At 33.3% G+C, this 16,318-nt stretch overlaps 1 protein-coding gene across 1 annotated transcript in view; it reads left to right on the top strand.

Annotated features, from left to right (window-relative positions):
• The first annotated feature begins 962 nt into the window (after positions 1–962).
• Positions 963–16,318, top strand: part of LOC122748834 (gamma-aminobutyric acid receptor subunit gamma-3) — a 383,914-nt gene continuing 368,558 nt past the window's right edge. Inside the window, exons 1-2 of the mRNA XM_043994833.1 lie at positions 963–1,177; positions 4,598–4,680. Of these exons, the coding sequence (XP_043850768.1) occupies positions 1,023–1,177; positions 4,598–4,680 (238 nt within the window). The 5' untranslated portion in view covers positions 963–1,022. The remainder of the gene's footprint in view (positions 1,178–4,597; positions 4,681–16,318) is intronic.

Below are 16,318 nucleotides of genomic sequence, written 5' to 3'. Positions count from 1 at the left end.
GATTCCAATTGTCAGTGTCCTCACCATATCATTTTGCATGTACTTTGCATCTCTTTGGTTATTTATCAATGCACATGGCCTTTTTCCCTGGTAAAATTCTAGCATCTAGTGGGCAGGAACAGATTTGTTCTAAGAAGTTTCCTGAAGCACATAGAGGTTATTTGTCTGCTATAATACAGCTAGAGTCAGCTATTGAAATAGATACATTTGTTTCAAAAATGTGGTCATATAATCCTACAAAAAGTAGAAATTTACTAATCCATACATATGATTTAAAGCTGCTTAGCATCAAACATTTAGGGGAGGGAAGGAATGGGTGCCTATTCTTAAATCATATCATCACCTCATTGCAACTAGAGACTACTATATTAGCACATTAATGAAGTTCCTTTGAGGTCTGAACACTTGCTGTGGGGGAACAGAGGGGAGAATGAGAGGTGTCATCTATGAAGAATGATAATGAATTTGCATCTATAATGGTAACAACATGCTGGTATAATCTTTGTGCTTAGGGCTAAACATACAAAGGAATATCTAAGTGACAGGGTGAAAATGAAACAATTAATGTTCTGGGATAGTAAATGTTGTCTGTCCTATTTAACTCCATTTGCCTGTATTTAGCTTGTTTCTTTCACCAATGACCATCTTTAATGCTCCCTGAAGTTTTAAATCTTAAACACCTGTCTTACTATGCAACAATCCCACAAAACTGCTGCTTCCAAGGTTGTGGAATAAAGATACTGTAGGTACAAAGTTGCATTCTGACTTATCTGAGAAGAAGGATCAGGTCATAAATAGCCAAGAAAGAAGTGGATAGGTTTCTATGATTTCAAAAATTTGAAAATTTAAAAAAGAATAATGGAGAATTCATAGAAAAGAGTAGTTTTAAGATAGATAGATGGGATATATTAAGAAGAGATAATAAATTATCCCATTTCTTTTTGTTTTCTTTCCAGGAATATCAAATTGACATATTTTTTGCTCAAACTTGGACAGACAGTCGCCTTCGATTCAACAGCACAATGAAAATACTAACTCTGAATAGCAATATGGTTGGCTTAATCTGGATTCCAGATACAATCTTCCGGAACTCAAAAACTGCAGAAGCTCACTGGATTACCACGCCCAATCAACTCCTTAGAATATGGAATGATGGGAAAATCTTGTACACTTTACGGTAAGGGTATATCTGCTCAATTGGCACCATTGGGAATAAAACCTTTTTGAATCACCACTAATTTTATTTTGGGTTGTTAAATTAGAATACAGTAGTTCCCCACTCTTTGAAATTTAATCAATTGCATACTTTACATTAATTTGCATGGTAATATTCTAGTGGTCATAATGCAAAGTATACAGTATGAAAGATGGAAGCCCAAAGAATGATCTTCAAACTTGTCCTGTTCACATACTAATAAATGTATAAAAACATAGAATATTAAAAAAAATATTTAGCATGATGCAGTATTCTGGAAGTCATGATGTAGGGGATAATGACTTGAAACCTTGGAGGGAGGGAAGGAAGGAGAAACAGACAGACACAGTGAAAGACAGAGACAGAGACAGAGTTATTCTTGCCATTTTCTTTTATGGTTATTTTTCTTTCTAACAGTACTGGTTTTCTATATGAAAGTGATAACACTGAAAAACTGAACCAAAACTTTAAGGATTCCTAATTTTGTTCATTTAATACAGGGAAACAAAGATATTTAAAGTGTTACAGGTTTGATGGAAATTAGAGATTATCTAACCCTAGCCCTTTATTTACACATGAATAAAATGAACCTAGTCTACCTAGAAGAATGCTTGCCAGGTGTGCTTAGGTCATAGCACATAATAAGAGAAAATTAGCTGAGTAAAGCAAAGGCAGACCAAATAACCTGGATTGTAACTCTTTGAATCTCATAAAAAGTGTTCCCTTTAAAATTATATGATATATATGCATGCATATATGTGTATGTGTATATATACTTCATTTTCACTTCTTAGATTCCTTTTTCATGAACACACATATACACAGCAACAACAACAAAAACCCCACCCAAAATGGAAGTGATATAATTTTACTATGTCTAATTTACATGCAAACTATAGTGTAATATTATTCAGATTTTTTTTATTTGAAGGTAGTAACAAAAGTTTACCAAAATAACACATAAATAATTCCTTAAAGCAAACACTTTTACTTAATTCATGGAAGTTATTGCAATTCCAGCACAATGAAATCTTGACTGCAAGTTGTTCCTCTCTGATATTTTTTTCTCTGTCACTGGCAATAGTGATATCATGCCTCCAACCTCTTAAGTACAATGGCCCTTTCAGTTGAACTCAGCGAACTGAGATGCATTATAAATCTGGCTCTTGCTCTCTCTCTCTGCTTGCTCTTACTCTCATTCTCTTTCATTCTCCATTTCTCTCTCTGTCTTTCCCTATCTTCCTTCCTGTCTGTCCCTCTCTATCTCATTCTGATTCTTTCTCTCTACTTCCCTCACTAATTAATAAATATCCTTGAAGGCATGCATGACTAGTGATCACATCCCCAGATGCATAACTAACTATCAAATTTGCATAATTCCTTGAGTGACCACATGATGACAAAGGATCACTACAGTTATCATGGGAAACAGTCATGTAAATGGACTGATACCTGCATGCCCTAAAGCAAATGGGAATCAACTTTGCCTCTCCTATTTTTTTTTTTTACTTTTGGCTAGATTTTCAAGGAGATTTTGCATTTGAGACTCATTATTTTTTACCTCAATCTTTGCTTAGGTATAGATGGTATATTGGTAAATGAAAATGGTAATCAGTGAAAATTCTGATAGTTTGTGATGCCATATTGGCAAATGTTTATTCATGCCTTCTATGGTGTGTATATATATATATATATATATATATATATATATATATATATATGCTTAAGTATTTGAGTCTGCAGACTTTTGTTTATTACCCAACCAAAAGGTACAAGGAAATGACACATAGTCATACAGAAGGGTAGAGCTGACGGGATCAAGCTCACCAAAATGCACTTTGCTGCCAACAAATTTTCAGGCTTCTGATGCCTGACTAAAGGGAGATTAGAAGTGATGCCTTACAAATGATTCTTCTCTGAGACTGAATGATCTTGAAAAAAAATTCAAAATGGATTATGACCCAAGCAGGCAGCATGCTATAGAGGAAAGAGTATCATATTTGGAGCAAAAATACCTGGGACTGATTCCCAAGCCCAAGCCCATTTATTACCTATGTGACCATTCACCTTGGGGCCTCAGCTCCCTCATCTGTTAAATGAAGCAGTTAGACCAGATCATCTCTAAAGTCTCATCTAGTTCTACCAGTATGAAGGAAAATCTGTGGCCCTTACATAACAATCAGCAAATGCAAGTAGCCAGAAAACACTTCAATGTCTGTGAATTGTATTAGATTGAAGACATAGCTTTCTGCTCTGATTAAAAAAAAAAAAATTCTAAATGCTTTCTTCCTGAGAAATACCTGATGACCCCAGAGATGGCCTTTTAATGTAAAGGACATATATTGGTACTGAGCAGTATAACTTTGTTCATTTAATTCTCTACTCTTTCCTTGCAAGAAACTGGGAAAACCAATGGTGAACCTTACTGGTTTCTCAGTCACCAACCTGTGGAGAATGAGCTACAGTATCTGTTCCTTTTTGGAGGTTTTAAAAACACTCTTAGAGGCAATGTTGTCTGATTCAAAGTCATATAGATATCCGTGTTCCTTTTTGTATTTGAGTCTTCCTTGTAATATAAATAGAATATATCCAATCCTCTAATATCTCTTGCATTTTTTTTTTGATTCAGGAGGCAAAAAGAGATTGTTGATCTGTGATTTCATCAACTTGGGGGATTCCTCATATGATAATTCCTGACACAGATGAGCAACCCCTCTGTAACTCAGTGTTAATTCTAAGTCTTAGTGAGTTGCCCAAAGGAATAACAGAGCAACTTGGTTGGGTCGCATCACATAAGTAAAAAGTGTCAAGGGTAGGAATTGACCCCTTGTCTTTTTGTATCCAAGTAAACTCTTCTCTCCTTTATGCCATGCTGTCTCTCCTTATAAGAATTATTTTCTAGTTAAATGAATTTGTAAGTTCTTCTTCAAAGGTGTGAACTGTTACTGTTCTTATCTACACACATAAACCAGGTTGAAAGCATGAAGTAGCAGTTAAAATTCAAACAAGTGGATATTTTTTAGTTAACCAAAAAATCAACTAAAGTTGAACCAGTTTTTGAGATTTGTTGCTGCTGTTGTTGTTATTGTTGTTGTCATTGTCATTGTCATTTTTCCTTCTTCAGGAAAACTTGCAATTTTTTTTTTGCTGTGGCCTTTGATTTTCCTAATTAGTTAGCAAACCAGTTAGCCTTTGCTGGTGATCTGAAAGAAAGAAAGAAATGGTCTGAAGATTGGAGCTGCTAAATGAATTAGTGTCAATTTTGTAACAGCTGCATAGAGAGATCCTAAATTATGTGTGTTGTATTCCCTGACAAAAAATAATTCCCAGCAGACCTTGCCCATGAACTCAACTGTGTCCTAATGTACCTGGCCATGAAAGTGATGCTTGGCTTATCCATAGGCTCACCATCAATGCGGAATGCCAGCTGCAGCTTCATAATTTCCCAATGGATGAACATTCCTGCCCCCTGATATTCTCCAGCTGTAAGTACTGCTTTCATTTTTGAGACTGTGTCTGAACCTTAAATACATTCAATAATATATTGCTAATTCCTAGTAAGCTGTAAAGTTATACATTTTTCCTCTAAATATAGATAGTTGATGTTAACTGGTGCTTCCCAGAGGGGTAATTTTCACTTAAGTATTATGATTCAAAGCCTGTGTCATGATAGAGAGTCCTTTGATAAACTTGAAAGGCACCCCATCAGCCAATTTTCAGAAATTTACCTATAAGTGTTTAAGAAAGACAAAAAATGTACCTTTTAAGTTGGAGTGTATCATATGGACCCACGTGAAATACTTAGATAGTTTTAGATTACTAGGAAATGAAAGGAAAAGGTTTTGTCAGATGGGTTAAAAGATTTCTTTCAAATATGAATAACTCTGCTTCACTTAAAATCATATAGTGTCACCATATGCAATCTCAGTTTCCTCAGTATTCAGTCATTTTGTATGGATTTATATTGTTTATGAATTATATCCATTAGTATTTCTGTTAGTAAAAGGTCCTGACATCATTGTCACTCAGTCATTTGAAAATAATCCTTTTTAGCACAGTGCTCCACAATAAGAATACCCACAGAAAGTACTACAGAATAGCTTACTCTGTTATAAATTATCTCATACTAGGGGCAACTAGGTGGTACATTGAATAAAGCACTGGCCCTGGATTCAGGAGGACCTAAGTTCAAATGTGGCTTCAGACACATGACACTAGCTGTGTGGCCCTGGGCAAGTCACTTAACCCTCATTGCCCTGCCAAAAATAAATAAATAAATAATCTCATACTAATGTTTGGCAAAACAAGTGGAAGAAGTGAGATAAAAGTCATTGTTTAAAAAGGCAGGTCTATTTAATCAATGTGTCTTACATATTTCAATTGGTGTTGACTGTGATAACTACAGTATGAATCAGAAGAAATCTGTGTGGTTTCCAACCAAATTATTTACTAGCAGAGCTGACTTAATGAACAGAATATTCTTTTCCATTGAGAAAAAACCTGGATCAGAAGAGCCAAACATTCAAAAAAGATGTTTTGTGGGTTTTATTTTGTTTTTTGCCTCTTGGCCTAATGGTCTTCTGATTGGATCAGTGAGGTAGGCAAAAAAAAAAAAAAGAAGAAGAAGAAAAAAAACAAAAACGATGAGACCTTATTTTATAGTTTTGTTTTTTTTTTAAGGAGAAAAGAAAAAATAACATTACTGATCATCTCCCATTCTGGTGAAGAATATCCCTATTTGGAAAGCAATCACTAATTAGCCAAGAATAAAGCTTAAGTTAAATGTATATGTTATTTTTAAGGTAAGCCATAATACTCATCAGATAGCAACAAAGAGAAGCATATGCCAAAGGATATGCAATGTGTACAAGAGAAGCTGATCACTACAAATAGGATAAATCTCTCAGACTACAATAGAGAGCATATTTATAAAGTATAATGGAGAGAAAATAGCATGTTGCAAAAGGCTCCTCTGAGTATGCTTGCTTAGTTTTAATGTATTGCTCTGAAAGATAAATGAGTTTCTTGAGAGCTTGCTATAAATTTTCTTGCCATATTTGTAAAAATTAATGAATTAAGAACATGAATCTGAATCTATTTGTTCAGGTTGTACATGAAGGAATTTTCATTTAACACTCCCCTCAATGTAGATCAATGATGATTTACTCATTTACTCCTTTCAGGAATTCTTAGTTACCTACATTTAAAAAACTGATCAACTGAAAAACAAACCCAAACTCAAAACAAAAAATAGATTTTTTTGTATATGTGTGTGTTCATAAATTTAGGATCTCAAAGCCTGAAGGATAGGTTAATCAAAATCATCAGAAGATACAAAAAAAAATAAGATACAAGATCATTTTTCCTGCCCAAATGGTCTTATGCAGTTAGAAATTTATTGTATAAATTTTACATAACCAGGAAAATGCCAAAACACATGATTTAAAATGGTAACTTGTACCAATATTGAATGGAACTTATTTTGATGTTTCTTTATTTCCCACATGCTAAAAAACAAATGTTGTCTTTTTATAGTTTTCTCCTGATGGTGCTGCAAAAGTAAGTGGCAGCAAATGCAGATAATTTTAAGTATCATTATACTTCAGGGAAAAAAAAAGATTATAATGGCTTATTTAAGTGACAGTCCCATGGACATTTTGGGACTAACTTCCATAATGCCATTTTTAAACTTTTAAGCTCCAAAATCAAATCTTAAGTTATTTAGCAAAGACAAATATTGAGGATTAAGACAACAGTGACACAATTGAGTCATTCAACTCTTCATAGGATCCTGTATCTATATCTAGAAGAGAGCTTACAAACCATTTAGTCAAACCCCCTCATTTTACAAATGAGGAAGCTGAAGTCCAGATAAATTAATCGACTGGTACAAGTTTATACAAACAATAAACATGGGAGGAATCTGAACCCAGGTCCTCAGACTCCAAAGTCTGAGTGCTCTTTCTATTCAACTAATGCCTCATCACATTACTAATCTACTTATTTTTCTTATCAGTTTCCTAATGATATGTATAGAGGTATTTCTTGTACCTAAGTCAACATTGTAAATAAGCTACCATATAGTTGGTATTGTAGAGGTTCATATTAAATAGTGTTCAAGCAAGAAGCAACATAAGCAAATACTCTACTTGTAAGGCAGTCTGACATAGCCTAAGGGAAAATGGAACAAAGGTAGGAGATGCCTGTGTTTACACTTACAATGTGTACAATCCTGTCAGTCTCCCTGAGTCTCAATTTCCTTATGTGTGAAATAGGGCTAATATTACCTTCGGTCCTTAAATCAAACATTTGTTTATTTCATCTGAAGACTGCTTATTTATATTCTTTGGTCATTTATACTCCCCTAATTTACTTATTAGATCACTTTTTATGTAGAGATCATTACCCATTTGACCTTATTTTGGTAAATGGTGTGAAATATTAGTCTATGCCTAGTTTCTGCCAAACTACTTTCCAATTTTCCTAGTTTTTGTCAAATGCTTACTTCTTTCTTACTGAACTGAGTATTGTGTACCTAATCTATGCCACACTATCTCTTATATAGTACTAGATTATTTTGATCATTGCCACTTTTGAACATAGTTTTATATCTGGTACTGCTGGGTCACCTTCCTTCATATTTTTTCATTGATTCCCTTCATATTTCTGGACCTTTGTTTTCCTCTTCCAGATTAATTTTATTATTATTTTTCTAGCTCTATAATTTTATTTTTTAATTTCTTGATTGGTATGACACTGAATAAGTAAATTAGATTAGGTAGAATTAACATTTTTATTATATTGGCTTGGCCTACCCACAAATAAAGGATTTGTCTCTAATTGTTTAGATCTGTCCCAATTTGTGTGAAAAGTGTTTTATAATTGTGTTCCTATAGATCCTGGCTTTGTCTTGACAGAAAGACTCCTAAGTATTTTATATTGTCTGAAGTGATTTTAAATGAAATTTCTCTTTTTCTCTACTGCTGTTAGGTTTGGTTGATAATACATATAAATGTTGATGATTTACATAGGTTTATTTTATATCCTATGACTTTGCCCAAAGTTATTAATTGTTTAAACTAGTTTTTAGTGCATTTTCTAGAGTTGTCAAAGTATGTCATCATCTTATAAAAAGAGTGATGATTTTTTTTCTCATTGCCCATTTTATTGCTTTGATTTATTATTTCTGTCTTCTTGCTATAGCTAGAATTTCTAACATAACATTAAATAATAGCAGTGATATCCTTACTTCACCCCTGACCTTATTGGGAAGGCTTCTAATTTATTCAATATAGATAGTGATTGTTTTTGGTTTTAGGTAGGTACTACTTATTTTAAGAAAGGCTCTATTTATTAATTATTTTCCTAATGTTTGACTTGAAGTGAGTATTTTATTTTGTCAAGTATATTTTCCTTTATATATTGATTTAATCAGATGATTTTGTTGTTTATATTATTGATGTGGTCAATTATACTTATAGTTTTCCTAATATTGAACCAGCCCTGCGTTTCTGGTATCCATCTCATCTGGTCATAGGTATGATCTTTTTGATATATTGTTACAATCTCTTTTCTAGTATATTATTTATAATTTTCCATCAATATTCATTAGGGAAATTGGCTTATAATTTTCTTCCTCTGTTTTTGCAGCACCATTAGTTTTGATGTGAAAACAGAATATTTTTACCAAGTGATATGCACAATCATTTAATAGCTAATGGCAGTTTAATAGTTGAGTAGGGATCTAGATGAAATTTCTAGCTTCACTTATAATCTTCTGTATGAGCCAGGGTAAATCATTGTACTTTGGTTTTTATCACAGTACATTGGAATCTCAATTAGCTGGAAAATAATTTGACTAGACTATTGAATTAAGAAGAAATATTTGGTCCTTGGGTTTTTTGAAAGGCAAATTGTCAAAGAAGGAAATTACAAGGTATATTGGTGGATCCGCGAAATTCCTTAATCTGTTTTACATAGGCCATCCTATATAACAAGCATATTTTCAAAATAATGGCACATATTTCTCCACTCTATTTTCTTAATGATGTAGGACAATTAGCTTCACTTTCTTTTAAACCACATTTCCTCACAGAAATATTATTTTCCTGTTAAGTAGAGCATCCACCCCACCCCCTTTCTCATCAACAATGAAGTGTGTGTATGTGAGTGTGTATGTATATGCATGAATATATACACACATACACATATATGTACATATACATGTATATATGCATATATGTACGTATGTGCGTGCATATATATGTGTACACCCACATCCTATAGAACCAAACTGTGTGTGTGTATATTCATTGATTTTTCTCTGTGTAAAATCTTTTAATTTCACATAATAAAAATGGTCCATTTATTTCCTCTGATCCTCTCTATCTCTTTTTTGTTCACAAACATCTTTCTTATCCATAGATCAGACTCCCCTAATTTAATTATTAGATAACTTTTTATGTGGAGGCCATATACCCATTTTGACCTTATTTTAGTAAATGGTGTGAAATATTAATCTATGCCTAGTTTCTGCCAAACTACTTTCCAATTTTCCTAGTTTTTTTCAAATGCTTACTTCTTTCTTATCTGAACTGAGTATTGTGTACCTAATCTATTCCACTCTATCTCATGTAGTACGAGATTATTTTGATCATTGCTACTTGGAATATAGTTTTATAGCGTGTGTGTGTGTGTGTGTGTGTGTGTGTGTGTATTCACAAGGTATATGTACTGTAGAACTTAGTCAATAACCAAACTACTCTTACAACCACTGTGGAGACATTCTGGATTCCCACCATTTCTCCTATGGTATTCATATACATGGCTCCATATATGGGGTTCCAAATCCACAAGCTAATTCTAGGGGCCACAGAACTCACACAAAATGATGCCTAAGGAAAGAGAGCCTAACTCTATCACAGGATACAGGCATAAATATGAGTTATGTTGAACTCATCAAATCGCCATTCCTAAAGACCTTTTGACTGTCTTTAGGATCGCATTTCTGATCAATAAATTATCAACAGTAATGGACTACTAGTACTTACAAATACCTATAGATACCCCTCAGATGTGTGATTATAATAGGTGTGTTATAGGTATTCTCCAAATCCATGTAGATGTTTTCTTAGCTGATATCTAAAGTTTCATAAATTTGGATGGAACTCCAATGATATAACCCATTCATTCTTGTTTATCCTATGTAATTCTTATCTATATACTATCATAAGTTTTCTAAAAGTTCTTAAAGATATATTAAATAACATTTCTAGAATATTTTATATCAAAAAGTATTTTATTTTATATGAAAGTGCATCTTTATGTATTTATTTGGGTAGAGAATAGATTAATATTGTCTAGAATATTGTCAACAGCATTTTTGAATATTTTTAGTTAAGCATGAGTTACAGAGACACTCGTATTAGCCTCATGTCCCAATCATAGAGTTAAGATATAAGTACACTGAATCTCAATCTACATTTAAAGAAACTGTCATATCTCTCTGCATAAGACAGTTCTGTTGAAAATGTATTTGAGAAAATACTACATGAAAAAAAAATAAAGACATGATGTTTTTGAGAATTAAATATATTTTCTGGGTGTGATCATATTCTTACCATGTGACTTCAGAAGACTATGAAAGTGACAAGCAAATCATTTTGATGTAAATAACTTTTATATACTTATGGGTTTCAAAAGTAGGAAATTAAGCAGTAAAAGCAAAGAGAAAAAAAAAGTTTTCCTCTTGGAAAATGGACAATTCTAGGTACTGCAGATATTGACTTTGTGAACTCAGGGAGTAGATTCTTCTGGCTGAAAATGGAGATGATTGGGGGCAGCTAGGTGGCACAGTAGGTAAAGCACTGGCCCTGGATTCAGGATGACCTGAGATCGAATTTGGCATCAGACACTTGATACTTGCTGTGTAACCATTTTCAAATAACTTAATCTTCATTGCCCTGCAAAAAAAAAAAAAAAGAGGGTGGGGGTGGGGGAGATGTTTGAAGCAAACATCAAGAAGGCATATATCCAGAAAAGGATATTAGATAGTATTTCATCAGTTCTGTATTTCTACATACATAATATCAAAAGATCCATAGAAAAATCACAAGAACATTAAGATTGCTTATCCAGAATTTTTAGGAATACATAACCAAGAATTCCACATGATGACAAGGAATAGAAAGGTGGTAATCAGTACCACTTAAAGAAGTATCCACATAAATAAGTTCATAGATGTATTTCAGTATAGAACTAAGCCTATCAAAAAGAATACACTTATTATAGATATAAATTCAGTAAAAAATGACATGTTGTCATGCATAAAATGAATTGTATGTTATCTGATATGTAATTATAATGAAATATGCATTTGCATTCTATAGAGAACATAGTCATCTACCAAAATATGTCTAGATGTCAACACTACTGAAATGTGATGTGTATATGTGATAGACTGCTTTATTAGACTGATGGAATAAACTGTCATTTCTCAACTGTAATCATATGACAAAGTAGGTAGCTACTTCTCTAAGCTCTTTGTGAGATAGTCCTATTTCTATCTTACTGCCTTTGATATACGGCATAAAGTGAAGTTTGTATAGAACTGCATCAATTTCAGTTTGTATACCTAAAGATTTCCAAAACTTGTTTTACTGCAGTGCTAGTTATTTTCATCTTCATCCCACCACCAGAAAAAATATATTTTATTTGTTTTATAAAAGGCAAAGGCTTGTCATGTTTCTTACTATTATTTAGCATTTATATTTAACTTTTAGGTTATGATGTGGTTTATAATCTCCCTCCCTGATTTTTAAAAGTCATTTTTGGAGCCTTTCTATGAAGAGTATCTGAAGATTCCAAGATGCTATACAAAGTAAGCATATGTTAATATAGGAGTCATGTGTCATATGTACTCACACTACTTGTACATAAATAGATGATTAATAAATAGTTATTAAAGTGAGTTGAATAGACCCTCTGGGATAGAGTGCATGAAGTAAATTACTTACAGTGGATTCTAAGCTACCCAATATTTTGAAAATTTTAACAGGTTGTTATCAAAGATTTTACAGTTTTCATGCTCCTGTCCAAGGTAAGTATTATCTGATTTGATATACAATCATATATTTAGAGCTGAAAAAGACCTCAAAAGGCCATCTCTCCCAACCTCCTCATTTTAGAGATTGGTAAATTGAGGCCGAGTGAGGTCACACAGGTGGCAGTACTCAAAGGCAGAATTTGAAACAAACTGAATCACACTATTTTCAGGGAATTAGGAGGCAACTCAGTCTTAACAGATCAGCATAATAAGAAGACAAAATTTGTAAAGCCACCACCATTTACTTAGTAATTAGCCTTTTCTCCTCCCTAAATGTCAGGCTGCTGACTGAATATCATCAAAATAGTTGGTATATCACTGAATGAAGAAGAGGAAACATGAGCCTACAGGCTTCTAGACTAAGAGTCAGACTATTCTAAGAAACATGTTTTATTTATCATTTCATCTTAGTAACTAACCTTCCATTTCTAAGCTGTCAATGATGTTAAGAACATAAGCTAAAAATTTTCTCTCTCTCCCATATTTTTCTTTACTTGACATCTTTATAAAACATCAGTCAGTTGGCTAATCTATAAACATTTATGAAGTTCCTATTATGTACCAGGCATTGCACTAGGAAAGAAAGTGGGGAGAGGGATAAAGGGAGGAAGGAAGGAAGGAAGGAAGGGAGATAGAAGGAGGGTCAAATCATATCTTTTTTAACCTTCCAGTGTTTGCCTTGCTCTTTAATCCTAAATTAAACATCTTCCTTTAATGTGATACAATAATGACTCTGTGACTAAACATCCTAGAAGTGTAGATCTAGAAGAGACCGAAGACATTCAGCTCCCTGAAAAATGGTCATAAGCTACAGCTCATGGCTATGCAAACTCTACCTAAGTAACTTACAAGGCAATTCATCCCAGAACTGAGCAGTTCCAATTATTATGTACTGTTTCCTAAATTGAGCTTAATAGTACTTCAATAAATATTTGTCAAACTTCATACATATAATCAATGCCATCTTGCTTGCATTCTCAAGGGGGTAGAGGAAAGGAGATAATTTGGAACTCAAAAAAAATGTTAAATTATTTACTTGTAATTGGGAAATATTTAATTAAATAAATAAAATATATTTTCAAAATAAACATGAAGACATATTTTTCAAATACTTTATCATACTTTATCATTCTCTTTTTATTGGATGGCTTGAGAAATCAAAATCCAAACATAATCAAAGGATGCAAGTTGTTCAAACTCTTTTGCCTTTGCATTGAGTTGCCCTTCTAAACAAGCCTGTTCAGAACTATCTGGAAGGGATAATTATTTATGTGCTTTTTTATCAACTACCAACTGGGGATCCTACCAGACTCTTGTTGCAACTAACAATCTTTGCCAAAATAGATTTTTAACATCCCTCATAAAGACAAAACAACAGGGAATGGAAAGGGTAGAGCCAAGATGGTTGAGTAGAGAAAGGACTCAGCTGACCTCTCCCAACATTCTCCTCCAAACAACTTTAAAATAACACTTCATGTTAAATTCTGAAGTGGCAGATCCAAAAAAGTCAAAGTGAGACATTCTTCCAACATGACAATATAGAAGGTTGGAAACAGAGATCTATAACACAGAAGAAAGCTGGTCTGTAGTCCACATCCCACATCCCAATACCATTGGTAGGACTGGGATTATGGGTAGTAAAAATATATTTTTGATCATATGAAATTAAAAAGCTTCTACACAAGTAAAACTAATGCAAACAAAATCAGAAGGGAAACAGGAAACTCAGAAAAAATTTATAGCAAGTTACTCTAATACAGTATATATAGGCATATATCCTTATACAGGATATATAGAACAGAGCCGACTCTATAAAAATAAGAACCAATCTCAATTTTATAAATGGTCAAAAGATATGGATAAACAGTTTCCATACTAAGAGACAAAAGCTATCAAGAGTCATATAAAATGCTGTAAATTACTATTGATTAGAGAAATACTTATCAAAACAACTATGATATGTCACTCATACCTATCAGATTTGCTAACATAAGAGAAAAGGAAAATGATAAATGCTGTGCCAGATAGGTGTAGAAAAACTGCTATGCAAATGCTCTATTGGTGGAGTTGTGGTCTACTCTAATAATTATGGTAAAAAATTTAGAACGACGCTCAAAGTTGCTATAAAACTGTGCATGCTTTTGTTCATACAGGAATGCCACTACAAAGTATGTATCTCAAAGAGATCAAAGAAAAGGATAAAGGACCTATTTGTTTAAAAAATGTTTATAGCACCTTTTTTTTTTGGTGGCTAAGATCTGAAAATACAAGGGAGGCCCACTGATTGTATAATAGCTGAACAAGTTTTGGTATATGATTTTGAAGTAATACTATTGTGCCTGAAGAAATGATGAGTAGGTATCATAAAAACCTGGAGAAACATATATCAACTGATGCAAAGTGAAATGAACAGAAGCAGAGCACTGTACTCAGGAATAACAATTTAAATAAATCAACTGGGACAGATCTAGATACTCCAATCAAAACAGTGATTCAAGACAGTTCTAAAGGATCAATGATGAAAAATACTGTCCACCTTCAGAGAGAGAACTGATGAACACTGGACCCGTATTAAAATATTTTTTACTTTTTATTGTTGTATTTTGTTTCTATTTCCTTTTGCAACATGGCTAGTGTGGAAACATATTTTGCATGACTTCCCTCTATAATTGGTATCAAATTGCTTACCTTCTCAAGATGAGAGAGTTGTAGGAGGCTAGGAGGGAGTTGAGAATTCAAAATTTTTAAGAATAATTGTTAAAATATTTTTGTTTTTGCTTTTCTTTTGCTTTTTTGTGGGGCAATGAGGGTTAAGTGACTTGCTCAGGTTCACACAGCTAGTAAGTGTCAAGTGTCTGATATTGGATTTGAACCCAGGTCCTCCTGAATCCAGGGCCAGTACTTTATCCACTGAGCCACCTAGCTGCAATGTTAAAACATTTTACATGTATTTAGGAAATATTTAATTAAATTAAATATTGTTAAAAGACAAAATGGCCTTTTTTTCTACCTTCTTTTCACCTGTGGCTTAAGTCAAAATATGCAACATCATGAAAAATATCTCATAAACAAAGGGAAAAAAAGGTTTTCTTTTTTTCCCCCTCATTTTGATTATCCTAGGAAAACATAAAGAATATTTGATGGCTTCAGTGATTCTGCTTGTTCTCATATTTCAGTTCCTGTTCAAATTAGTTAACATAGACTATGATTTTAAAGTTCAATGAGTAAGACAATTGAAATCCCCCTTTTACCCAGGCCACAGGGCATGGCTGTTGAAAAATTCTCTTTTGAAATGATGGAAATTATGCATAGTGTTGCTTCCCCCAGAAGGGTTTGAGATGAGCCCTTTCCTGAAAGCTGATGTATTTTATCTCAGTTTCACAAAACTGTAAGTTTTAATCATGTCTGTATATCTATTGTATGTTAAAAAGTGAAGTTCTTTCCATTTAACCATAACTTTAAAACACAAACACATACAAAAATTGAAATTTGTACAAAAATAGTATATCTTATTGTTGCTATGAGATGTTGGATACAGTTGTAGTTTGAACAAATGACTAACTTTTTTTGTTTTTGTTTTTTTTAAGGTGATTGGGGTTAAGTGACTTGCCCAGGGTCACACAGCTAGTAAGTGTCAAGTATCTGAGGCCGGATTTGTACTCGGGTCCTCCTGAATCCAGGTCCAGTGTTCAATCCACTGTGCCACCTAGCTGCTCCCTAAATCAACTCTTAGTAAAATGCTAACATTTGAGATTGTCTTAGAGCTGAAAGAATCCTTAAATTCTAATTGAACCCAGTCATTTTTCAACTGAGGAAAATGAAAACCCAAACCATTAAGGACCTGTCCTAAGTCACTACAGGTACTAGGTAGCAGAGCTGAGATCCGACCAATGGTTTTCTGATTCCAAATCCAGAATTTTTCAGGGGTGGTAATATAGTAATAATCCTGTCATGCTATTCCAATTGACTATGAAAAATCTTTTAAAAACAGTGTGCTAGTAATTTTAAGCAAATAGCTT

Source organism: Dromiciops gliroides, chromosome 3 (assembly GCF_019393635.1).
Source record: "Dromiciops gliroides isolate mDroGli1 chromosome 3, mDroGli1.pri, whole genome shotgun sequence".
Taxonomy (NCBI): Eukaryota; Metazoa; Chordata; class Mammalia; order Microbiotheria; family Microbiotheriidae; genus Dromiciops; species Dromiciops gliroides.
Note: the sequence above shows the minus strand (reverse complement) of the source record. Positions and strands in the feature narration are given on the sequence as shown.